General features: G+C 47.3%; 1 protein-coding gene and 1 pseudogene across 1 annotated transcript in view; both read right to left on the reverse strand.

Moving 5' to 3' along the window:
• Positions 1–1849: 1849 nt before the first annotated feature.
• ME3 (malic enzyme 3) overlaps positions 1850–26496 on the reverse strand; it is a 210093-nt gene continuing 185446 nt past the window's right edge. Inside the window, exons 8-15 of the mRNA XM_066370372.1 lie at positions 25585–25694; positions 10711–10808; positions 10310–10423; positions 8524–8629; positions 7785–7927; positions 7061–7234; positions 3468–3566; positions 1850–2092 (exon numbers count right to left, since the gene is read on the reverse strand). Coding sequence (XP_066226469.1) covers positions 1931–2092; positions 3468–3566; positions 7061–7234; positions 7785–7927; positions 8524–8629; positions 10310–10423; positions 10711–10808; positions 25585–25694 — 1006 coding nt within the window. The 3' untranslated portion in view covers positions 1850–1930. The remainder of the gene's footprint in view (positions 2093–3467; positions 3567–7060; positions 7235–7784; positions 7928–8523; positions 8630–10309; positions 10424–10710; positions 10809–25584; positions 25695–26496) is intronic.
• LOC136395500 (succinate dehydrogenase [ubiquinone] iron-sulfur subunit, mitochondrial-like) lies at positions 15040–16061 on the reverse strand (annotated as a pseudogene).

Consider the following 26496-nt stretch of genomic DNA (forward strand, 5'->3'; position numbering starts at 1 on the left):
AGACCAAGCATGTAAAAGGGCACAGGCTAGAGTATTTGTGTTTAGTGCCAGAAAGATGTTCAGTGGGGTTGGAATAAAGATAATATAATTTGTATCTTCTTTTTGTCTTAGATCAGAGGTTCTCAACCTGTGGGTTGCGACCCCGGTGGGGGTCGAATGACCAAAACACAGGGGTCACCTAAAGCCATTGGAAAATACATAATGCATATCAGGTATTTACATTCCGAATCATAACTGTAGCAAAATTACAGTTATGAAGAAGCCACCAAAATTATTTTTTGGTTTGGGGTCACCACAACATGAGGAACTGTATTGCGGGGTCATGGCATTAGAAAGGTTGAGAACCACTGTCTTAGATAGTTAGCTGAAGTTTGTTAATTGATCTTTTCAAAGAACTTGCTTTTGTTTCATTGATTTTTCTCTACTATTTTTCTTTTCTATTACATTGGGATAAAAGAAGCATAGTTGGGATTCAGAGGAAGTTGTGGAACAGAATGTAGAAAACAGTATAAAAGGTTCCCTGGTGTTTAGATTCCAATTTTACTCTTCCAACCCTCTTCTAAAGAGTTTCTCATTCTCTATGAGCCTAGGGATGATAGAACAGGAATGTTTTCTCAGGAAATTCTTGGCTGAGCACCAGCACCAGAAAAAGCAGATGTTAAAAGAATATGACATTGGCAAGGGGTAACTGGTGTCTCTGCTAATGACTCTTCTAGAAGTCCATAGTTCACAGCCTGTCACTTTTATGTCATAGGCCATATAGGATTTATTTATTGGGGTCAGTGGGGGTCCTGAAGCTGAGCTGGCGTCAGGGGTAGGCAGTGGTAGACCCCTAAGCACGGCTTATTTTTTCTTTTGTTCTACAGTGAAGCTAGAGGTTGGAAGCTACCATTCCAATAGGTTTTTAGCAATTTAGCAGTCTTTGATTTCAGAACCCTCCCCCAACCCGTGATGGACTCTGATGAGCATGAGGGAGATGAAGGTTATGGTTGAACTTGGTCTAAGAAACACAAAGAGTAGACTGAAACTATTCTATAAGAAAATTGTTTGGTTTTCTGAATTATTTAAGAGAGTGAAGGGTGGAAGAGTGTCCCAAGTCCAGGAAATGAAATCAAGTCATTCCTAGAGCTCCCCATGGTGCTCTTCCCCTCAGTACATCTCTTCCTCCTTCCTCTTTGGCTAGCTGACCCTCCCTGACCACATTTCTCTGGTTTTCCTTTTAGTAGTAACCAAAAAGGAATGTCTAGTATTCAGCAACCCACAGGGCAGTGACCCTTTCTGACTAGTGAGCTGCCTCCAGCCAATGGGTGAGCCAGGCTTTCTGGCCAGTGGCTGCCTTCACATTCCTCATTTCCCAATGGCTCCCACCTAACCTTCATCTTTAGGACTCAGTGCAAAACAAACACTGCTCCCCATAAAGTCTTTTCTTATGACCTCATAAGAAGCATCCTCTCCCTTCTTTGAGCACCTTTGATTTTTATCTGTACTTCTTTCATGGACTTATCATTTTCTCCTTTTTGGAAAAATGAATTGTGTCCATATCTGCATCCCAGTCCAATGCTCTATCCACTGCGCCACTGCCTGGTCAGGCATTTGTGTCCATATCTCTCATCTCTTCCACTAGGCCTTGAGCTCTGAAAGGCAGAATTTTAGGCAGAATTCTAGATTTCCCACCAGGGCTAGTCAATAGTGGCAATTAATATATAAAGAAATTCTTTGGAAGGAAGTCAGAGGAGGGTTATAGAAGAGTGAACTCAAGGCCTTCAGGGACAAGGCTCTCGTTCACTGTATGCCTGGGCATCTGCCCTCACACCAGAAAGTTCAAAGGAAAAACACAGTGACAAGGATGGCCATTTTGGAATCCATTTATATTGTCAGTGTTACTTTACCCTGGGCTTCGTCTAGTCCCACACTGGCCTATGGGACTGCATCAGACTGTCTGAACATTCATGGCTTCCTTGGGCCAAGTGTAGCTGTCCAGTGTGAAGGAGTCATAGTCTGGAGTGTAGACCAGGGATCTTACAAAAGCCTCCTTGTCCTTGGGCTCCGGGTAGTAGGAGGCCAGATTGTGTTTGTACGCGAAGTCAAGAACCTAGGGAAAAACATGTTTGGCTAAGGAATTGGATCTGAGGAGAAACCTGTCTAAGGACCCTTGTTTGGGAAGCTGTGGACAGGAAAAACCAGATGTGTGCCTCTCATGAGCTGTATCCCATGAAGCCCCTGGCTAGGAAGGAGGTTGAGCTTTCTACCCAAATAGGAAGCTGTGACATAGTGGAATAAACACTGATCCAGGGTCAAAAGGTCTCAGACTAAAGTCTGTCTCTGCTTCTAACTGCCTATGGGTTCTCAGTAGTGACATTATCCTGTGGAGCCTCAGTTTCCTCATCTGTGAAGTGGGGGTAATGAGATATTTCTCTAGAATGGTGTGAAGATAAAGTCAGGTCACAGGCAAGAGTGTTCAGTGCCTGATACTCCTGCCCCCTTCAAATGTGGTGGGTTGAATTGGGAGAACAGCCTGGATATTGTTCTCTGGGTATTAGATTTGGCTTCAGAAGCGCATTAATCCAAATTTCCCCCAAAGGAAGGAATTGGACAAGGGGACGCTGGACTCTGAGCAGTAGGATTGATTCTGGATCCCATGACTAACTCATGGGGAGTGAGTGCTGTTGTGGAACGCATTTTCTGAAATGATTTTTTAAATTGAATATAGAAAATGTAAAATATATATATTAAAAGAAGTAATAGTATAACAATCCTCATGTATTTATCATCCAGATTCAACAATTGTCAATGCTCGGCCAGTCTTTATTGCAGCACATTCTCACCCTTTGAAAAGCTATCAACTCTGCATGGTCTCTAGGGTGAGATATTTCTGTGGAATGTTCCATGAACTTGATCCCAACCGTTCTGAGAGAAAGGAGGGGAATGACCATCTAGTCTGGCCAGGAGGCATTGAGTGTGGCGCTTTTGCACTGTTCTCTTTTAAACTTCTCCGGAACTCTAGAAGAGAGGCATTACTGGCCCCTTTGGAGAAAGAGGAGACAGACTATGGGAAGTAAAGTGATTGGCCCCAGTAACTCTGCTGCTGATTGGCAGAGCTGGGACCCCACAGCTTAGATCTTTCCACGATGCTATGCAAGTTGACCTTTCTGTATAAATGGGCACTTATGATTCACTTAAAAAAATTCCACCCACATTCTGGTCCACAAAACTATGGACTTTGATGATTTTTCTGCTTGGTGTTTGAGGGGAAATTCAGGATCATTCCCAGAACTGGCCTGAGTGGGTGTTGGGGGTAGGGCTCAAGCTGTAAGCAGGAGTTTGTCACTCAGCCTCTGGGTTGTGTGCAGTGCAGCCCAAGGAGCTCAGGATGTTGCTACAACTGTCACCCCCTTAGCACTCTGAAAGTCACAGAGAAAGTCAACGGGCCTCACTACCCATACTGAAAAGGGTAGGATTTTCCTTACTTTGATGGCAATTCTCAGAGACACGTCTCGGATGGTGCTGAGTGGTGGGTATAGTCTCCCCTGGGACAGATCTTGCTCAGAGACCTCCTGGGCAATTTTCTGGGGAGATAGAATCAAGAGAAATAAGCTCAGTTTCTGCCTTCCCTGAACAAGCCCAACCCATTACACCAAAGACTCCCCTTACCCCCATAGGTGGCCAGTCCCTATGTTGTCTCCTACTGTTGTCTCTGCCACCACGTGGCCCACAGGACCTTAATGCTTGGGCTTAAGCATTAAGGACACTTCCTTTCTGCACTGTGAGACTGGCTGAGGCTTAAAACCACCTGAAGCTCTCTGAATTCTAAAGGAAAACCACTAAGACCAAGGTGAATAAACTCGCACAGTAAACTCTGGGAACTTCCCTTGGCTAGTCTAGCCTCTTGCATAGGGGTCCCTAGCCCCTCACTTCCTGAGTGACAGCCATGTGCTTAGTAACATTCTGGGTGCCCATCTTGTTTCTCTGTAATCCAGGCTCCTTGAGCTCTCCTTTCCTGCGTTGGTCCCAGGCTGGAGAAATGCTTCTACCCCAGGACCGACACTGCAGACAAGCCTTATGCTTTATCTGGATAAACGCCCTATGCACATCACCCTGGGGACAGCACCGCCCACACATTTCCTCTTCATTCAGAGCCAGTCTCTGAGGGCCAGCTCACCCCACAACCTTGTCCTCCAGCCTCAGGTCCTGCCTTGCAGAACGGCCTCTTTCATGCGGTAGCTCTGATCCTACTGCCACAAGATCTTGTGTCACATTTAAATTTGGGAAAAGTCATGGTGCTTTCTGAGAACTGTGTGTTCCAGAATGGGGAAGGCAAAAGAGTTAGTCTTGCCTCAGAATTTGGCAGACAGTATTCTCACATTCCTCTCTCTCCATTTCATTCAGTGGGAAGTTCACTGAGCTCTCTGAAGGGCTTCCGTGCTCGGGGCTGAGGACCCGTGGTGGGGACCTCACACCTCCAGTAGGCTGAGGACCTACTGGAGACTGGGGTCAGTGGGCAGCTAACAAAATTATAATGAGGTGAAGGCAAGGGGAGGGACATAGACACACAGCAGGGGCTGGGTCCAGTCTTCCAGGTACAGGAAAGGTTTCCCCGAGAGAGTGACTGACATAGCTAAGAGCTGAACGACCATGTACGGATTACTTGAAAACAGGAGGGGGACCAGCAAAGACTAATACTTAGAGGTGGGAGAGAAGACTGAGCAGGAGAGAGCAAGAGTGTGAGACGGACGGTGTGGCAAGGCCAAAAGTGAGGCTGGAAAGGACAGGAAGGCCGGTGAGGAAGTATGTTGCAAGGAACTGTGTGCAGGGGTCTGGACTTGATCTCATAAGCACCGAGGAGCCACACAAAGGTCTGAAATGAGGACAGGGGCTTGGCCTGCTTCGGGTGTGGAGCGATGTTCGGTGTGGAGGTATGTAAGATGGGCTGATTAAAGAGCAGGCTCTCCAAGGCTGGATCTGCAGGAGAAAAGGCCGCCCTGCAGAGTGAGGAGCTGCGTCCCGTGTGTGTGGTCACTGCCAGGACGCTGCATGCTGGTAATGCTCTGCTGCAGCCCGGAGTCACATTGCCCGGGGTCATCCTCACGTTGTCACTTATGTGCTCAGTGACTTTCAACAAGTTACTTAAGCTTTCTGTGCCTCACTTTCCTTGTCTGTAACATAGGAATAATCACTATTCTTATTTTACATTACAGAGTTCTCAGGGTGAAATGCGTTAGTGCATGTAAGTCTCCTAAAACTTATTTCTTTTCTCATAAGAAAAACAGATACAACTTAAGTTGTCTTCACTAAAAACACCCTTTTCAAAAATATAATTTGTCAGGTCTTTGAAGACCAGACTGTCAGCTCCTAGAGGGGAGGAGCCTAGTCCTGCTCATAGCAGTTGATGTGTGAGTAGATTGAGGAGAGGTTCCTGTGTGACATTATCTGAGTGGCCGTGCAGAGCTGGGACTCAAAGACCAAGATGTAGTAAGAAGGAACCTGGTGGCACTTTGTGGGACTCATAAAAGTGGGGCCAAACACGGCTGCATGGAAGCCGTCACCAGAGGCAGATTAAGGTCGGTTGAGGCCCTGGGTGCAGAAGAAAATATTGGGCCCCTTAAAAAAAGAGAGACAGGGAAAATAAAAATACATGTTAACCATATTTTAAAATAAATAAAAAATATTATATACTATTTTTTTTTTTTTTTGTATTTTTCTGAAGCTGGAAACAGGGAGGCAGTCAGACAGACTCCCGCATGCGCCCGACCAGGATCCACCCGGCACGCCCACCAGGGGGCGATGCTCTGCCCACCAGGGGGCGATGCTCTGCCCCTCCGGGGCGTCGCTCTGTCACGACCAGAGCCACTCTAGCGCCTGGGGCAGAGGCCAAGGAGCCATCCCCAGCGCCCTGGCCATCTTTTGCTCCAATGGAGCCTCGGCTGCGGGAGGGGAAGAGAGAGACAGAGAGGAAGGAGAGGGGGAGGAGTGGAGAAGCATATGGGCGCCTCTCCTGTGTGCCTTGGCCGGGAATTGAACCCAGGACTTCCGCACGCTAGTATATACTATTAATGTTAAAATTGCACATATGAAACCAAACTTGGTGTCATTAGAAAAAAGTGTAAAGTTGGGATTTTGCGGGGCCCCTCAGAAGTCCGGGCCTAGGGCGTGCTGGGTGCGCCTGCTATTAAATTCGCCTCTGGCCATCACCATGTCTTACCAGTCTGGGCGCTCGCCAGTGCCGCCGTGGCAAGGGGGAAGTGCAAACGGATGTCGGAGGTCACAGCGGAGCCTCTGGAGCTCATTGGGGATAAATATACTTGGTATTTGTATTTAACTTTGATTAGCTTAACCTCCCAACAGAGACATTTCTATGCCTCAGAGTGAGGTTAAATGTGAAGTGTTGACATTTAGTAAGCACTTGATAAACATCAGCTGTCACTGTTATTAATAACAGTTTGAATGGGGCTGTCATTCTTAATGAATTCTTTCATTGTTTTCATCCTATCCAGTAGAGATCCCCTCTGGGAGCTTTTATAGTGAGGTACCTGGAGCAGGAGCACCCTACACCCCCATATCTGTGCTCAGAGAGGCAGGCCCACCACACGTGCCACCTATCCCCTTCGTTACAGAAAGCTGCCCTGTGGGGCTTATTCTGCCAGCAGCCATCCCAGTGACGTGGCCCAGACCCATGGCTGGAAGCATCCATTGCCTGCAGTGGCTCACAGGCCCGCAGTTTCAGGCCGTAATCTTTGGTAGAATCTCCTCTGCTCTAGGCACCTGGATGGGCACTACTGGAAGGCAGGGAGCTGTACAGGGTGTCTCCTCACTGTCAGCGCCCCCGGTTAACACCCCACCAATTAACTATTTCTCATCCCCCCTTAAAAACCCTGTGTTTGGAGGGAAGTTCAAGCCTCAAAGTGATGTTGAGAGAAACTTGAGGTGCAAGCACTTTGGGGATCCATTGTCGGTTTGGGGGCAGGTGGGTAGAAGAGAAAAGGGGGAATCTTTGGGGCCTGGTGTAGGACCTTAGGTGGCTCCTCGGCCCTGTTGGGAGATGCGAGGGAGCAGGGACAGATACCTCTGCCGTCAGGAGGAAGATTTCATCGGGGATGTGCCGGATCCCACCGGCGATGACTCCCAGAGCCACGCCAGGGAACACGTAGGCATTGTTTCCCTGCCCCGGAATGAAGGTCCTGCCATCTTCCAGAGTCACACTCTTAAAGGGACTTCCACTGGCAAAGATCCCTCGGCCCTGGAAGCGGGAAGAAAATCAGAGATGCAGCTTGGAGATCCGTTCTGGGCAGTAATGGTGGCCTAGTCCTATGTGTCAAATGCTGGGCCTTCCTTCATCCTCTCCCAGATGCTCAGCACTGTGTTGAGCACACTGCGCTCGCTCATTGGACCAGAAAGGTTAGCCCCGCTGAGTCACCTGGTAGCCAAGAAACTGCTGAAAGGTGAAAGTGGACCTTTTTTACCTGTCTCCTCCTGGAAGGCCAACCCAGGACATGACAGGTATGTGCATGGCCTAGAATTTGCAAGTGCTCTGAGCTCTGGTTGAAGCTCCATGTTATTAGAAGAACCCTGAGCAGTGTGTGCAATATTTATATAAGAGCTGAGGCTGTGGAGTCAGACCTGGCTTTGAGGCTCCACTTCTTATAAGCTCAGTACCCTTGGGCAAGTGACTTCATCTGAACCTCGTTTGCTCGTCAGCAATGTGGGGATTTTTTTCACCCTTTTAGGGTTATCCATAGTTATTGTTACTACGTCCTCTCAGCCTGGGGAAGGAAGGACTCCCCGCTGACCTCGGTGACCCGGTAGCACTTCTCAGCGGTGCACTCAGCCTTGCTGGTGGGGTTGCTCAGGGCAAAGATGATAGGGCGCTCGTGGAAGGAGGCCATGTCCTTCAGAATCTGCTCCGTGAAGGCTCCTGCGATGGCAGCAACACCTACAGGGAAAAGGTGGGTAGTGGGAATGCCTACTCTTTATAAACAACCCATTCCTCTCCTGGCTGTGGTGAGGAACTAGGTGCCCACGAAAGACTCAGGAGTCTTGGGGATGCCTGTCTGCCACACGGGCAGAGGGAGCAGAAGAGAAAAGGGTCTTTCTGCTTGAGCTGGCTGAGACCTCCTGTTGATCCCTAAGGGTCCACTGGTCCACTTGAGGTCCATGCCCAGTTCAGGTGCACCTGTGAGGGCATTTCTGGGTGTTGTCCTTTATTGTAGGCTAGTCTGTCAGTACAGAGAGGGATGCCAGGGTCCCTGTCCCGGGGCGGGGGAAATGCTCACTGCATCCTGGTTAGAGACCAGCCCTGTGCCTTTCCACTGTACTGTACAACTGCATCATTAAACCCCAACTTGGTGCCTTAGTTCTATGGTTTTTATACAGTAGTCACTCAATAAATGTGGCATTGAGTTGGACATAGGATAGGGGAAAGAGCTGCATTTCCATGGACCACTTATCCCTCCTTGCTGAGCCTCAGGCTCCACCTGCAAGTCAAGAGAGTTAGCTGGGATGGGCAGTGGGCTGCGTCCCCCCTCCTACCTATGATGGCCGTAGGCTTCACCAGCCTCACCACTTCCTCCAGGGAGTTCACTTCAGGATGGTCCTGGGAAAATAGCTCCTTCTCGTGGTTCAGGTGGCTTCTCCCCTGCAGGGAAAGAAAGAACACGAAGCAGCTGTGGTGGTGAGAACCACCAGGCAGGGGCCTGGATGCTTTTGGAGACTCTGAGAGCATTTCCCGCTGAGCCCTGTGCTGTGGTCTGAGTATCAGAAGTCTTGGGTCCTGTCCTCTTGATCATATTTCCTGGTAGAATCTAAGGATTGTGTGTGTGTGTGTGTGTGTGTGTGTGTGTGTGTGTGTGTGTGTGTGTGTGTGATGTGTTTATTTAACCCAAACCAAATATGAAGAATCTATAAAGCCTTTCTTTGATCTGTTGGGGTCATGGCTTCTTGGGCCAGAACACAGAAGCTCTCAGGAAATGCCTAAGTCTGACCAATGCCCTTGGACCCAAGCATCTAGCACCCAGGTCCAACTGAGAGCTAGGGGTTTAGCCACCTAGGGTCAGGGAAATAATCTGAATGTATTTTATTGGAGCCATTAACAGCTCTGTGAATAATATCAGTCTGAGCTCCAGAACAGGCTTACATTGGCCAAACCAACCATATTCCTTCAGTTCAGCAAATGGGAGTTGGTGGACGATAGGCTGGTAAGTGGGTACAAACATTTCTGATGACTCATTTGGGTTAGCTGCCCTCATGAGAACCAGAGTGAAGACATCAGCTTTGAGAGGTCTTTTTAATAGGGGTGAGCTCAATGGGGTTACCAAATGATGTGGAAAGGTGGGCAAGAGGGAAGTGTGGCAGCCTCTGTCCAGGATTATGCTCTGGAATGACCTAGGCTGGGAGGAGGACTCCGGGCCTCAGTTCCCTCCAGCAGTGACCTGGCTCTATAGGGAACAATAGGAAGGTCAGGTTATGCTGAGGGGCCTTGGCTATTTTTGTCAGTGGTCCCATTTACTTCCCCTATTCCTATCTCTGTTGCCAATTTTTTTTAAATCTCTCACTGACATTCTATGTTAGTGAAATTCTGGGAATGAAAACATGGATCTCTGAGTAAAGTTTAAGCGGGGAGGTCATCCAACCAACTGTGCCCCTCACCATGTTCCGGTCAGAAGCTGGACTCGTTCACTCTCATTCACTCCTTCACTCACACCTCAAACGTTAGTTGCTCACTTTCCATGTCAGATATCGACGTCAAGACTACATAGCCTAGTGGGGAGACAGACTGGTAGAGGGGCAATTGCTCTACAATGTGCTTAGTGCAATTTGTGGGGAGAGGGCAACATGAGCAGAGATGTAGTAAACTGAGACCTAGATGCTCAGAGAAAGTGTCTTGGAGGAGGTAACATTTGCGCTAAGTCAGAAGAATAAGGAGGAACGAGATGGGGTATGTGGAATTGAGAATGGGTATGAGGGAAAAGAGAGAAAGGCGTGTCAGGCAGAGGGACAAAGTGTGCAAAGATGTGGACAAGAGGGTGCATGTTACTTGTGGACAACTACGATTCACTATGGCTCGAGGTTAGTGCAAGGCAGGAAGTAGCGGGAGATTAGGCTGGTTGAGCACATATCCACACACAACCATATTCAAAGCTATTGGACAAGAGAAATTAAGGCTACTTTGTGATGAATTTTTTGCTTTGAAGGTTAGAGTGTTGCCTTCCTTTTGCCCTCTATTTTGTCTCAGCAGTTTGCCCCTGGAGACCTCATCCTGTCCTCTTCCAATAGCTGAAGGTGTCAGGAAACCTCCAGGTCTCTAGACAGACAGTACCTTGACAATGAGTCCCTTGGAATCCACCATCCAGATCTTCCTTGTGGCCTCTGCTTTCGGTACGCCTTCTTTCTCTAGAGCCATGACAAGGAGGTGGGCGATGCCCATGGCTGCCTGGGACATATAATATGGCGAATGTTCAGAGACGGGGCAAATAGCTATTCAGCATTTACCAGATGCTTCACCAAGATCCTCCCTCCTGTCCCCCTACTTCTGGGAGACCCAGTTAAGACCTCACCTTGAGTCATCCAAATGTTGGGGCCAAGGGCGCTGCAGTGACCAGAGTGCACCTGTGCTTCTTCCTCTTCTCAGAACCTAGAACACCTTCCTGCCTTGATACCCCTCCACCTATTTTTATTCTCCTACTGGGACAATAGAAGATAGCCCCTGATAGCACTCACCTCACCTGCACCTTGGAAAACAAACACATGATTGGAGAGCTTGTTCTTGGTTATTCTCAGAGCAGCTAGGATCCCTGCCACAGCGACGGAGGCTGTGCCTGCAACAGAGGACTAAGATCAGTGTTCCGTCACTGCGTCCCAACCCCCAAGAGAAGTCCCTTGGCAGAGATCCCATGCCTACAACCTGTGGTGGAACAAGCCACTTTCCTTAGCTTTTTAGAAGTCACGCCTGAAGGCTTGGAGGTTCTTAAAGCAAATTCATGCCCCTTCCCCTTTTTTTTGCAAATAACTATTATTTGAGAAACAGCTCCTGGTTTGCTACTTGACCTTGGGAAAGAGGATCAGAAAGTCAGGTGGTGTTACCATCATCATTTATAAATGCAATAACAAGGACAAATGTAATAGAATCCAAAACAGAGTATAAACCTCATAGAAATTCTTTGGTTAAGGGACAAGTGAATAAAAAACATTAAACATGAGACCACAAACTAACCATGAAACAGTAAGTGACCGTGTGATCGGAGCTGCCTCTATTATCCACCAAGTCATAAGGTTGGCTGTACCCAGAGCATACTATCATCAAATGCCTTGAGCAGTCCGGAAGGCTCAGAGTTGTTTGACACCTACTTCCACTGCATGACTTCTTTTCCCTTAATCCGCACCTTAGGCTTCAACAGGAATTCCTCATGACCAGTTGCCCAGGGAGAAAATAACTTGGGACTTGGTTTACAGATTATTCTTAATGATATGCTGCCATTGACTAGAAGTATATGGATGTAGCTTCACAGTCCTAATATAAAGGTACCCTTAAGGGTATTGATGAAAAAAAACTTTCCAATGGACATAACTTCAGATGGCAAATTTCATTGTCCACTTTGATCCAAGAGATGGCTAGATCTTCGCTGGTTCATGGGCAGTTGCCATTGGTTTAGCTGGATGGTCAGGGAATTAGAAAGAACACAATAGTAAGATTGATGATGAGGAAATCTGGGGAAAGGGTGTGTGGATGGACCTGTTGGAACAGGTGCAGAGTGTGAAGATATTTGTGCCTCATTTGAAAACTCACCATAGGGTATAGGGAGAATAAGTCCTTTATAATCAGGCAGACAGCATGGCATGTCCTGTGTATGTCAGTCAGCATCTTTCCCCAGTTACCTAGGGTTTGTTCAATGAGTTTATGTACAAAGTAGCTGTGATGACAGGATGGTGCTATGTATGGACCTTCTCTCACCAAGGCTGCTATTGTTACTGCCAAACAATTAACCTGTCAATGGCAGAGGAAAAGCTTTGTTTTCACTGGAATAAACCTCTACTTTGGATATGGATTTTCCTTCCCTGTCTATAATGCTCCATCAGTGCCATCACTTGTGGATGTTTGGAATGTCCATTCACCATCCTGATATATTCCAGACAACAAGATTTCTAATCAGGAATTCATTTCAGAGTAGTAGCAGTGTAACAGTGGGCTCACACCCATAGATTCAGTGTCTACCATGTACTCGACCACCCAGGAGCAGCTGCCTTAATAGATCACTAGAATGGGTTCCTGAAGGCTTACTTGAGACTTTGTTCAGGTGACACTCCATGGAGACAGGGAGGTTCTATATTACCGAATACAACATATGATTTGACTCAGCAAACAATATATTGTGCTTCTTCTCCCATAGCCAGAATGCTTGGTTCTGGAAGTCAAGGGGTTGAAGTGGGAGTGGCACCTCTCACCATTTCAGCAAATAACTCACTTGCAGAATTTTTGCTTTCTGTCTTTTTAGTTCTGTGCTCTCTGGATTGGAGGTCTTTTTTCTTTCTGTGACAGAGACAGAGAGAGGGACAGATAGGGACAGACAGACAGGAAGGGAGAGGTATGAGAAGCATCAATTCTTCGTTGTGGCTCCTTAGTTGTTCATTGATTGCTTTCTCATATGTGCCTTGACCGGGGGGCTACAGCAGACCAAGTGACCCCTTGCTTAAGTCAGCAACCTTGGGCTTCAAGCCAGCAACCATGGGGTCATGTCTATGATCCCAAACTCGAGCCAGCGACCCTGCGCTCAAGTTGGTGAGCCTGTGCTCAAGCTGGATGAGCCCGCGCTCAAGCTGGTGACTTTGGGGTTTTGAACCTGGATCCTCTGCATCCCACTCCGACACTCTATCCACTGCACCACTGCCTGGTCAGGCTGGATTGGAGGTCTTGGTTCCCAAAATTTCCAAGAGACAAATGTTTCCATCAGGGTTCACAAACAAAATTGTTTTAGTGAGTTGAGATTTGAGACCGCCATCTGGCCATTTGATGCTCTTTTAACCACAAAACCAGTGTGCTAAGAAGAGGGTTACTTTACTGGCTGTGGTGATTCATCCTGATAACCAAGGGAAACTGGGAGTAGGAAGGACTATATCTGAGCCCAGGGGGTCCTCTGCAGTGTATCTTAGTACTTCCATGTTCAATAGTAAATGTTAATATATACTACCGCAACTAAAGAGAGGTAGGACCATTAGAATTGCGATCCTTTAGAAATGAAGGTTTGGGTCACTCTGCTAGGTCAAGAACCCTGGCAAGAAAATTGGAATGGGAACTTGAGGAAGGAATTTATAAACATCAACTATGGCTTTATGACTGGTTATAGAAATGAGGAATGTAGCAGCCATGCATATTTTCTTCCTTGATTATGTGATTATACATAATGGTATACTTTAGCTGATTTCTTCTCCTTTCTTCTTCCTCTTATTATTTTATATGAGTTTTGTTGGTGGTTAATTCTAAAATTTAGTCTTCAGGTAACAGAATTTTCAAACATGACTGCGACTGAGTTGTAAGTGTAGTTAATCCTGCCCAGAGATAGATAGTGTGACCCTTCCAGAGATGAACAAACGGACTTTTAAAATCACCTCTTCCTTTTTTGAGGAGAAGGTCAGAATGTCTTCATTTGTTGGGAGGATAGTTGCATTTTCTTAGGCATCTTGTTAAGAGTTGTTTTGTTATTGTCTGGAAGTACCAGTTTCTAGGATGATGTGTATGGATGCTGAATAGCTGAAAGGGTGGGCTGTGTCGCTACTGAGTCATTATTTCCCAGCTTCAAACCCACCCTTCCTTACTCCGTTTTGTCTGCAGAACACTACAGCCTTGCCAACTGGCTCTATGCTGGACAGGGGCACCAAGGGTGACTGAAAGGCTGGACTGGGGGAAGGAATACTTTTTCCAGCATCATCCTTGCCTTGTAAGATTGCCAGGTAAAACATAGGACATTTAGTTAAATTTGAATTTTAGATGAACAATGAATTTTTTTTTTTTTTTTTAGTGTAAGGATGTCTCAGAAGATCGCATAAATATTCTAAAAAATTATTTGTTATTTAACTGAAATTCAAATTTAACTGGGCATCTGCCCAATTTTGTTTCTGCTAAATCTGGCTACCCATCGCCTTGGCTTTCACTCCTACCATAGCAATTTGCTCCAGAAGCAGCAGCTGAGTCCAGGGTGCAGATGTCCGTCACTTACAGAACTAGCCTCATCCCGTGCCCGTCAGAGGCACAGACACTAGCCAGCAGCCACCTTGTCTTTCCTTTGTTTCCCCAGCCTCAGGGTGGGAGCAGAGGCTTACTGTTTATTTGGCTTTTTCAATTCTTTAATACATAATTCACAATTCTTTATATTAATTTTTTTTCTCTTAAAGCAACTGGTATAGACCTTGCCTGATAAAAGTTCACAATAAAGTAATTGAAACTGGCAATGATAAGCTTCTATGATGCTCCAAGAAAAGGAAATTAAACTGGGACTATTTATGGTTCGTTAAAGTTACACAACAAAGAAATTGATGGTGTCTAAGGTTAGTGAAGGCGCAGTGAAAAGTAGAACGTTTTAGCGTACACTGCATTTTAAAGAGCTACAGCCCTTTTTGGAAAACTATTCTTTCCCAAAATAGACCAAAGGCATAAAATGTTTTTGCCCTTTGACCTCATGCTTCTACTTCTGGGAATCTATGTATGGAAAAATCCAAAATGTATGTCGTAAGATATTTATGACAGTGTTATTTATAATACAAAGTGACTGGAAATAAAACCTAACAAAGGAGTAATGCTTAAGTAAATTAGATAGTATAGACACTCAGTGGACTATATTGCAGCCATTAAAAATTATCATTATAGAGATGGTGTAGTAGTGTAGAAAATGCTATAAAGTTAGTATATTCTTCTAAGTGCTTTATATGTCTTTTATTAAAAAATTATTATACATGCTGCATTTATGAAAAATTACGACCTTTGAAGGAACTCTAATTAGATACACATATATTATGTTCAGCTGAGCTGATTACAAGTCATGCGTAGCGTGAGAACAGTTATGCTGAAGCTTTCTTTTCCTTGTAGGTTGCTCTCATTTTCTTGTTTCAACAATAGCTTTCCCTGGACTCAGCCCCTTGGGACAAGTCCTGTGCAGTTCTTGATGGTGTGGTAGTGGTACAGAGAGAAGGGGTTCTACAGCTTGGTGAGGTGTTCCTTAATGAAGTTGTCTCTGGAAATGATCATCCAGCAATAGACCTGCATGAAAACTGGGATCCCAAATATTTTCTCCATTCCATCAGTCACTAGGGCAGCAGGTATTGCAGCTAGAGGATGCACTCACAAAGCCCATTCAGCTTCTCTAGATCTTTTATGGATTGCAGATACTGCTTGCCTTCTTGGGATTCATTCTCCTTCTTAAAATAAGGCTCAGTGGATTTGTACTGAGTATAGAAGTTGCTCAAATTAAGAACAAGATTTTATCACATACATACACGGAAGAGTGTAGATTTTTAAGATGTTGAGTTTGGTGTCAATCCTTTGGTGAAAGCTAGAGTGTTAGGTACCTCCACTGATGTTCACTGCACAGGAGCCACAGATAACTTTCTCTGAATGATCTTCGGAAGGTAGAATTAATTTCATTGTTTTTTATTTTTTTTAAATTTATTTTAGAGAGGAGGGAGAGAGAGAGAGAGAGAAGGGAGAGAGGAGCAGGAAGTATCAACTTCCAAATGTGCCTTGACCAGGCAAGCCTGGAGTTTTGAACTGGCAACCTCAGTGTTCCAGGTCAATACTCTATTCACTGTACCACCACAGGTCAGGTCTCAATTTCATTTTCATTCTTAATCTTGATTAAAGCATCCAGCACCACAGGACCACATTTATTCAGATCAATTTCATAAGTTTGCACATGAGGTTTATCTTCAGTCTTACCCGGGTCGCAACAGTAGATAGAAAATTTCTTGATTCGGAGAGCTGGGGCTGCAGCTGTCTGGGCTCCTTGGCGGGCCTGCAGGCAGGTTCCACCAACGGCTGTGACCGGAAACAGGCACCTTAAGGACGCTCTGGCCACCTCTGCCATCTTGGCTCCTGACGGTGAGCCCTCTTTATATGTCTTAATGTAAAGATATTTATTAAATCCTGTTACTGTGCCCATTTTACAGATTGGGAAAATGAGGTACAGAGCAGTTTGCTGAATTGTCCAAGATTACATAACAGAATGAGGTTTTGAACCCAAGGAATCAGGTGCCAGGACTTGTGCTCTTAATCCCTGAACTATGCTTGATTGGGTTAGTAGCAAGGAGGAGAACCTTAAATAGTCTACATATCATGACTCTAATTGTAAAACACACACACACACACACACACACACACACACACACACGCATACAGAGAATCTGGAAGGGACTACAAAATACTAATGGTTGCAGAGTGGAAGTATGAGGGAATTTTCTGTTTTGTTTTCCAAAGGGGTTGTTTTTTTGTAGCTCTGGGTGGGGCCTTTCCCCAGAACATGTGTTGGATTTGTGCCTGGCTTAGATGCTGTCTGATGGGCTGAGGTAGAGGGCACAGCAAAAAGTTAGAGCTTAATAAATGCACATTCATCACTGTGGATATCAGAAGGCAGGACCTGAGAGAGGAGCATATGCCCCAGAAGATGAGGTGCAGGCTCTCCAGCCTTCACACAACTATGACCTGGAGGGACCACTGAAGTGTCAGCAGGGTCGCAGAACCGGGGCTGAGGACTGCTGGGGCTTTCTAACATTGTCTGAGGGTCCCAAAGGAGCTCAGTGTGCTTTTACTGAGGGCCTACCAGGTGAAAGCACCATGGTGGGCATTACAGAGGACAGCTGAATCAACATGGTTCCTGCACTCAGGGAACTCCAAGTTCAGCAAGGCTCGGGCACAAATAACTATTACCACAATTTGTAGTCAGAGGTCATTGTTTCAAAAATAATTGCATTCATTCATTTATTTATTGAGCATTAATTATGTATCAGATTCTGGAACTGAGGATACCATTGGTAACAACATAGGTTCATTACTGCTTTGGAAAGAAAGAAACTATTATCAAATGATTACAAGTGTGATGACTGTTATAAAGACATTGTTAACGATGCTCTTTTTGTTAGTTTACACGTAATGAAGCTCTTTACATGTTATGGAGCTCTTTATAGCTTCACTACTCCACATATACTCTATGTACCAATCACATTAGTCACCATTCCTTAAGAGGCTTCTTCTATTTTTTTCTACTTCTGTGCTTTGACCCTGCTGTTCCCATCATCCATCGGGCCCTTCTATATAGTTTATTATTTTTTCCTTAAGAGTAAGCCCAAATGATTTCCCTGCCAGGCATTCTCTACTTTTCCCAGGCATCGTTACCACCCTTCTTTTCTGAGATCTACTTTTTATTCAACCTGAATAAAGCTGGCTATGCCATGGGCCAGCTCATCTCTGTACTGCATTTAAAATGAACACCAACCTGAAATCCAAGAAAGCATCAAAAAGTGATCTAAATATTTACTTAAATCACCCACAGAGGTGGTGAGACTTGCATGGTATGACCTTCCTCCCAAATCCCCAAATACTGATTGTCCATCATTTTCTCAAAGTCCCCTTATTGTGGTGTCCATTCCCTATTTTTCTGTCTTCTGGCAAACAACTTCATCTGTCTTACTTTTTGCTTCTCAAAACCCACTTTCCTTTGTTCTACTAAGTCAGAGTCTATAATCTGAAAGATCTTCAGATGATTTTTAGGCCCACTGAAGTTTGAGACCCAGTGAGCTAGATGGCTTCGCTAGGTGAAGTACTAGTTTCCTTATATTGGACAGAGGGAGTTTTCTGCTGGTGGGATTCTATTTCCGGACCATCTTCTGCCTTCTGACAGGAGGAGATGTACAAAGCACCTGCCACCAGATGGCGCCAAAGATATGCCATCAATGGAGCTCTCCTTGGGTTATTTGTGCTAGAACCTGCAGGTTGAATAATGGCTTACCTGTGAAATACCTAGGTGGCCTACTATGGGAAGGTGCATGATTCAGTGCTGCAATTCAGTGCTGGATGGGGATTGGAGAGGATGACATCCAACAATTGTACAGAAAAGGAAACTGAGGCCAGAGAGAGGTAGTGGCTTGCCCCTGTCAGTCATCCCGGTGGAAGCAAAGCAGGGAAGCCTGGGGGCTGCTCCAGCCCTTCACAGTCTATACCACTCACACATACAGCCTTTCCTGACTCTCAAGTGGAAGGTGGCAGGAACGGCCTTTGTGGGGTTTCCCTGGGGGAGGGCTGAGGGGTGCGTGGAAGTTGAAGTACAGGGAAGTAAATTTAGGCAGTGGATGTACATTTTCAGCTGTGACCCTAGAAGAGGTGGAGAGTACAAATCAATGGAAAATCTGATAAAAAGGAGTTGAAAATCTCAATAAAGGGATGCAGGGATCATTCTCAACCTGACCTTGGCTCTTTGCTATGCATGTACTTACCTGCATTTGCTCACTGAATCTTCACAACTCTGTGAAGTAGGTACTATTGTCTCCCTTCCCGCCCCAAAGTGGAAAGTGAAATTCAAAGAAAAGAGAAATTATCAGGAGAGAACTTCTGAATCCTCTCACCAGCAAGTCTATGAACCCTCTACCTCCCAGTCCATATATTTGTATTTGCCTTTCCTCATCTAACAAGCGATGAACGTCCCTGCTCCCAGCGAAAGCTGCCTCCCAGTATGTGTGCTGGATCCCATCATTTCTGCCCACTCAGGGAATCTGTCTTTTTTCTGCATCCTAAATTCCTCCTTCTCTACTGGATCACTGCCATCAGCATACAAGCAGGTCATAAAGTCCCCTTCCTAAAAAAGCCTTCTCTCGAACCTATTTCTTATTTCCCCTCTATAGTCCGACTCTTCTCAAGAGCGGAATCTCCTCACTGCCTGTTTCCTTTCTTCTTGGTCTCCCTGGAACCCAGTCTGGTCAGGTGACTGTCCCCACCTCTTATCAAGTCACCAGCACCCCACCTTGCCAGACTTAGTGGGCGGGCCTCTGCCCTCTTGTCCTTGACCTCTCAGCGCCAGGTGAGACTGTTGCTCATTATTCCTTTGGGGAGCTCTCCCTGCGTTTGGCTCTGGAACCCCACACTCACTGGCTGCCTCACCGTCTGCTTCTTCCCAGCGCCTTTCTGGGATCTTCCTCTGCGGCCATCCCCTGACGTGGCAAGTTATCCTAATTGCAGACCAGAACTCAAGAGGAAAAACAGCAGTTTTTAAACCCCATATTATAAAGTTTGGCAAATAAAGTGATCTCCACCATTAACTCTCATTTTGGGGGACTCTTGGGTAACATGTTAGGGACTTAAAAATGGAGAGGAAGGAAGCTGCTTAGCTTTCTGCAGGAAACCCTTGCAGTAGCCCGGGGATCCTAGGCTGTTTTGAAACATGGTTTATGCCCATAAATGCTAAGGGCAGCAGAAAGCGTGACTGGTTGTTCCTCATTTATGATGAAAGAAAAACAAATCTCTCCTTTTCAGAGGGAGCTTTCCATAATTGCATTTCCTGCAAACTGAGTAAGTATTGGAGGTGGAAGGTTCAGGAAAAGCACAAAAACGCAAGTTGAAAATGCGGTTTCTCTTCTGCGTCTAGTAGTCACATTTGACAAAGTTTAAGGAGTTTCCATGCTTTTCCATGCTAAACAGCAGGTTATTGGAGAAAAGGGAAAGAAGTAGTTATTTATCAGGTGAGGCCAGACTGCGGGAAGGACAGGGAGTTCGGCTCTGTCAGGGTCTGCCTGAGGTGGCTCTGGAGGCCTGGGCCAGGGGGACACTGGCTGTCCTCTGCTCTAGGCCAGGCTTGCTTCCGTGAGCCTCAGAATTACCACCATCAGTTTGTTCACTAGTTATGAGCGCCAGTTCTGTGGCTTCACTGGGCTAGGCCTTGGGGACATAAGGATGAATGAAATGTTTTTTTCCCAGGGCGTTCACAGCATAAATGTGCAGAAAATTTAAGTTCTCCTTATTGGATATGAAGCAAAGACCTTCTACGACTACTTCAGCCCTATTTCTGTTTCATGAAGAGAATTTTCTAGAGCTTTAGACTCTCTAGAAGGCAGTTCCTGGCCCGTGGAGTCTCCCAAAAGAAGGTGGTGTTAGGCCGATTCTGCCACAATTCAGAAGGAACCAGAGATTTATGGCTATGAGGGTGGTGGGGGTTCTCAGAGGAGCCAGGATCAGATGCCCAAGACCCCTGGGAACCTCAGGGTGGGGCCTCAGAATACCAGACTTGATGGAAAGGAAGATTCTGGGGCGAGGAGAGAGATCAGGTTGAAGAATCCGGGGGTAGTTTTGCTGTGAGGGAGAGAGAAGAGAAAGGCCAGGAGCTGCTGCTCAGTGAGTGGGGGTGGGGTGGGGGGAAGAAGGGATAGCATACCCCTGACTACCGGAAATAACCCTGTGTCTCAAAACACACCAGCTACACAAAGTTTCCAGAGCTGGGTCATTCCTCCCCCAGGGCCCCTTTCCCACCATGGCTCTGAGCCCTGGGGTATTTTGAAGCATTCTGAAAAGTAGGTGACCACTGCCCAGTGTCACTTCCTTCCAAGCCCTGGGGAAAGGTGGAGACAGGCTTGGCCCTGGATGTTGTGTCCTGGGGGAGGTACGGCTTGAGCCTTTAAGGACAAAGAGAAATTAGTCAAGAGCAGACGAGAGAGTTCTGGACAGAGGAAGCTGCATGTTCAAAATCACAGAGTTGGCAGAGAACCCACAGAAATGTAATTCTCTGAGCTGGAAGGGTACATGTGGGAAGTGGGGAGCTGAGGCTGGGTCCTGCCCCCTCTGCCCCAGGCTCCCAGGTCTGTGCTCACAGTGGTCCCTCCCCTCCACTCCCCTCCCCCAGAGCCTCTCTCCCTAGGGCTCTCCCCTTCCTCCCTCCCATACCTGGGCGACAGGAGTCCACTAGAAACTGGAGTTCTCAGTGCTAGGTATTAGAACAGAGTACTATTCCGTGCCTGTCCCTGCCTGTACGTCAGTGCAGTCCTTACAACCACCTGGTGCCATAAACAGGGGTGATGATAGAAACACGTAACAATGAATCAGTGTAGGCTTCAGCAAGCTGGAACAGATAATGGCTTTATAAAAGCGTCCTGATCACTCTGGTGGTACTGGCTGATTATTGGTTGTGGCTATTGATACTGTGTCCATTTTACAGAAAAGGAAAAGAAGGCTGTGAGGATTTAAGGCATTTCACCAAAGCCCAAAGAAAGAAAAGCCACAGAAAAGTGGAGATGCAGACCCAGACTTGTCTCAATCCAACGTCTGATGCTAAGCTCTGTGGCTCAGAAATGAAAACTTAAAAGTGTGAGGGGTGTCGATGGCCTGATGTGCCACAAGGCACCCTGATGTGGGCCACCTGCCCCTGGGGATGTGGCGGGGTTGCCACAGTACAGGCCCATGGAAGGTTGGCAGAGTGGGAGGACGCTCTGGAGCTGACAAGCCAGCTGGGTTTGCCTGTCCCAGCCATACCCTGTGGGCAGCTGGTGGGTGGCCAGGGGCCCATGGTTACTAGGCAGCAGTGTCCTGGACCTGGCTCCTTTAGAAGGACATGGCCGGCCTGGCCTCCAGGTCTCTCCTCCTCCGAGAGCAGGGAGGCTTCTCTGGTCTCAGCTGAAATAACAAAGTCACCTGAGCCTCTGCTTTTTCCAAAATTCCTGCAGAGGCTGCCAGCGATGAGTCAGAACTGCAGGGCAGCCCGGCTCCCCAGCAGGGCACAGAGCTCTCCGGGAGTCTGGGCTGGGGCAGGGCAGGAGACCACGGGCAGCCCCGGGAGCTCTTTCCCCTTCCAGCCGGGGCTCCAGAGGCTGGCTCCCATGGCTGGCCCTGTGGGGTCGGTGGTCCCCAGATGTGTGTGTCACAGGAGGGCTGGCTGAGAGACACTTCAAACCCTGTGCCCAGCACCTGCTGAGCTCCAGGCATGGCCCTGCTCTCGTGCGGCTCAGTCTGGTGGGATCCTGAGCCGTGTCTCTTCTTGTCCCACTGAGGACACGAGGCTGGGCCAATGTCCAGAGCAGGCGGTGCGGCCCAGTCTCACTTTCCTTTGGGCAACCTGACCCTGGCCCCCAGCATGTATGAGGTCTGGGTAGATTCTGACCACTGGTCCTGTTGGGGCAGACGGGCCTGTCCCCAGCACCCACATGTGGCCTGGCTTTGGTTGCTGATCACCGCTGTGACTGCTCTCTTCCTTTCCCCCAACCCTCTCCGACTCTGTGCACGCAGCCGCTCCTTTTCTATTTCTGAGCAGAGCTGCGCAGTCTAACGTTTCATTTCTCTTTACTCAGCATTGGGAGGTAATTCTAGCAGGAGCCTAATCTTCCACATTGCCCCATGAGCCCTGGAATTCCTCACCAGTCTTCTAATTGCACTAGGCAATGATCATGCACACCACAGGCTCCTGGTCCTGCACCCATCACTAACCAGCTGGTGAGCGTGGGGGAGACCCTTGCCCTCCCTGGGTTCCTCTGTGGGTCTGTACACTTCAGGAGATAGAGGAGGGAGTGGGAAAGGTGAGGAGAGCAGCAGGATCCTGGGGAGAAGTGACCCCCCCCCACTTAGGTGGGGGCCGGAATTTCATCCTTAGCAAGAAGACTTGCTGCACTACTTCCCCAAAGGAAAAGAGGCAGCTTGGTGTCATGGGGACACAGTAGAGAGCTCTGAGTCAGAAATAACTAGGTTCCAGTTATTATTATCCAGAAATAGCTCATCCCAGCTTTGTGCCTGTCTGGCTATGCGACCCGGAGCAGAACTTAACCCTTGAACTTCAGTTTCCTCAGCAGTGACATGGGACAGCAATGTCTGTCCTCAGCACAAGGGGAAGGGGGTTTTTACAAAGAAGTTCTGAGACAGTATGACTAGAACACACTTCTCAAACCGGACGCTCTATATGTCTGCCAAATGTTAGTATTTGGCCCAGGTTGGGTTCCCTGAGAAGCAGATTCTGCGATGCGTGACGTGTTCAGAATGATATCAAGAAGCGGCTGTGGGATCAACACCCATGGATTGGTGGGTGTGCTTATGAGAATGTCAGTTTGCATGTGCATACTTTACTCATTCATTTTTTAAACATTTATGAAGCATCTATAATGTGCCAGGCACTGTGCTAGAAGCGGGGAAATGAGAATAGGTTAGACATGCTTCCTGCCTCTAAAAACTTATTGTTTCTTGAGGAGACAAAACCCCAGGGCCGGCATTTGGGGACCAGTGTGGTGGGAAAGCTGACAGGCGAGCACAGGAGGCGGGGGAGCCTCTGGTGTGCACCCAAACCAGCCAGGGGAAGTGGGGCTGATGTGGGGCCTTCCCTGGCCTGGAGACCCTCGAGCGGAGTCGTAAAGGGTGGTTAGGAGTCACTCAGGCACAGAACGTGTCTCGAGCTGAGGATCAGGACTTCCATGTGCAGAGAGAACTGACGGGGATGGGGGTTAGAGTAAGGGTGGGCGAGAGGACAGAGAGAGATAAGTGGGTGGGGGGCACAAGCCAGCAGATCCCATGCCTCGACTTCCAGCGAGGGAGTAAGAACTTTCCACGAAGAGGGGTCAGCAGCCACAGTCTCATCTTAGAGGTGTGTTCCGGCAGCAGTGTGGGGCGACGGGAGGGGACGGACCGCACCTGGATGTGCCCCTCTGCCTGTGTCGATGAGGATGTGTAAACACGTGGCTGAGTGCGCGTCTGCACATCTGGAGTCTGGGCACCAGGTGTGCTGCCCACAGGGTCTCGTTTGCCACTTCCGTTCTCTGGCCTTGGCAGCCCAGTGGGCTCAGGGGGATGGCTGTCTTGCCGCTGACTCACGGGGTGAGTGCCATGACGGGGGAGCTGGCCAGGGGCTAGACGGCAGGTGTTTCCTAAGGACTGTGGTGCCGGCCGCAGGCCCCTGTGTCAGGGGTGGGACAACAGAATGGCGACAGGCCTGGAAGTCACCATGCGTCAGCTCTCCCTCCCGGCTCTTCCCTCTCTGGGCACCCACTCTTCAGGCACTGCAGTCATATATTTTGATTTTAATTATCTAAAATATGCTTAACTGTGCTATTCGGCCTCTCGAAAATTTATAAGCAACACACACACACACAAAAACATTTACCACATTTCTTTAGCTCTTCATGTGGACCCCTGGAAAGGAGGAGCCCTTGGGTTTTGGATTAGGAGTGTAATATCTGGGAACAGTATGGCGAGTGATTATAAACTTGGAAATTTATCAGACAGAGATGATAATATCTTATAAGATTAACTGTGTAACATGCTTATTACAACAGTGCCTGATGTATAATAAACATTCAGCTCTAAACTTTAGCTATTATTACCTGGGGTTAAATCTTCTTACCTCATTCGATGAAAAGTTAGCTCATCTGCAAGACGGGGGTTGGCCAATTTTTCACTCCCAAAGATCAACACCTGTGCCCCACTAGCTTGTTCTTTTTACCTCATATGCTTCCTTGATTTTTAAAAGATTTTGCCTGCCAAACTTTACTTGTTATATAATAATCCACATGTCATCAAGGGCTTTATAAAGTACTAGGAATAGCTCACAAAGCTCCTTCCTGGTGATGCCTGGGTCAGCAGAGATGATCCCGAAGGGACCACCCCCTGCACTCCCGTTTCACATGCTAGCATCTCCACAGCAACAGGCAAGGGCCTTCAGACATTTTTGGTCCATAGGACAGGTAACCACATTGACCCTGAACTAGAAGATGCTTCCCATTGGCTTCTGGAGTGCTCTGGGGCCCCAGTGCCAATGTCTTTCAGGGGTATCATTCTGTGTAGTACACATTCCAGCCAAGTTAAGAGAAGGAACTGTTCCGATTCCCTGATGGGGATAGATCTTGTGTTTGGAAAATCCAAGAGCAAGTTATTGTGGCTGGGGAAGGTCATTTTTATGACAACTGATGCTTTGTTCTGAGGGTCTTATATGCTAGTACTGTTCACATATTAGCTCTTTAAATTTTTACAATAACCTTCCAAGGTAGTTACACTGCTCACAAAAATTAGGGGATCAGGGAACGTGTAGATTCTCCAGTACTTTCAGCCTTTTGTATAGTGCATTTTCACCAATGAAATAAAAGTTGGTTTTGCATCTCATTTGCATAATCAAACAACTTTCTTTGACTTGTCGTTTGCTTTTCTGATGTTCTTGTTTAATTAAAAAAATATCAAATGCTTCTTTTCTTTATCAATTCATATTCATTTTGAAATATCTCCTAATTTTTGTGAGCAGTATATTATCCCCAGTGAATAGAGGATGAAATTGTGGCTCAGAGACTTGATCTGCCCAAGTTCAACTACCTAGAAAATGTGTGTTGTTTAGTATTTATTTAATATATTAAATCATATTAATTTTTATTTCCTCTGAAATAGTAATGATCTCCATTTTATAGGTGAGGAAGCTGAGGCTTAGCCCACTTAAGAGACTTGTTTGAGGTCACTGAGCTAAGAATTAGCCACATGGGAGTTGAATGCAAGTTTCCTGCTCTTTCAACAGCTGTTGGCGGCAAGCCACTGCGAGATGCCTCCTTGGCATCTGGGTGAGCCTTGTGAGAAGGCACTAGCCCTCGGTGGCTTTGTCAGGCGGGGCGGAGACCTACCTTGGATGTCATCATTGAACATACAGTACTTATTGCGGTATTTGTTGAGCAGGCGGAAGGCGTTGGCATTGGCAAAGTCTTCAAACTGGATGAGGCAATTTATTCCAAACCTGTGGGGTGGGAGAGGAAAGAGCACATGGTTGCCCCCCAGGGCTGATGGCTGGCAGATCCCAGCTGGCACTGGGAGCAGGGACACTCAAGTCAGCTGGCCGGGCGTGTGGCCTGACTCATTCACTGGGGGTTTTGCCACCAAGCTGTCTTGGGGCTCTTGGCTCTGCCTGCCCCGTATGGCTGAGGATAGGGAAGGGAGCAAGTAGGGGCACTGGGCGTGGTGGTCGGTAGAGCCCACATCACTGTCTCTAATGTGGGGTGGTGGCTTCCAGGAGCTATGGATGGCAGACCCTCAAGGGTGATGGAAGGGCCGAAGTGGGGCCTGCTCTCCCTGTGACCTGTGGCCCGTGGCCATTTGGAATCCCAGCAGAAATCTCATTCTAAACCCAAGTGCATGCAGAGAGCCCAGCCTCTCCGGCACTGGGTCCTGTGGAGCCTCTACAGCCTCCTTGTGTCTCCCTGGGTGGGTCTTGCGGCCTCAGTTTCCTCACTAGAGACTCTTCTGGGTTCAGGCATTATTCCCTGAGAAGATGCAAGGAAGGTTGAGAGAGGCTGCTATGTTTAGCCACTGTCACGCGCTTACACGCGTGTTCTCTGGCGATGGTGTTCTCTGTCCTGAAGGTACAGAAGAATCAGTCTCACATGCAGATCAGCAGGCCCATCTCACAGAGCACCTCACTCAGTGTGCTTGGGGTGGGGCTCTGGAAACTGCACGTCCCCCCCTCCGGCTTCCCTGAGGTATAACTGACAAATAAAAATTGCATATATTCAAGGTGTACAACGTGATAATTTGATACACAC

The sequence above is a fragment of the Saccopteryx leptura genome, chromosome 1 (genome assembly GCF_036850995.1).
Source record: "Saccopteryx leptura isolate mSacLep1 chromosome 1, mSacLep1_pri_phased_curated, whole genome shotgun sequence".
NCBI classification, from domain to species: domain Eukaryota; kingdom Metazoa; phylum Chordata; class Mammalia; order Chiroptera; family Emballonuridae; genus Saccopteryx; species Saccopteryx leptura.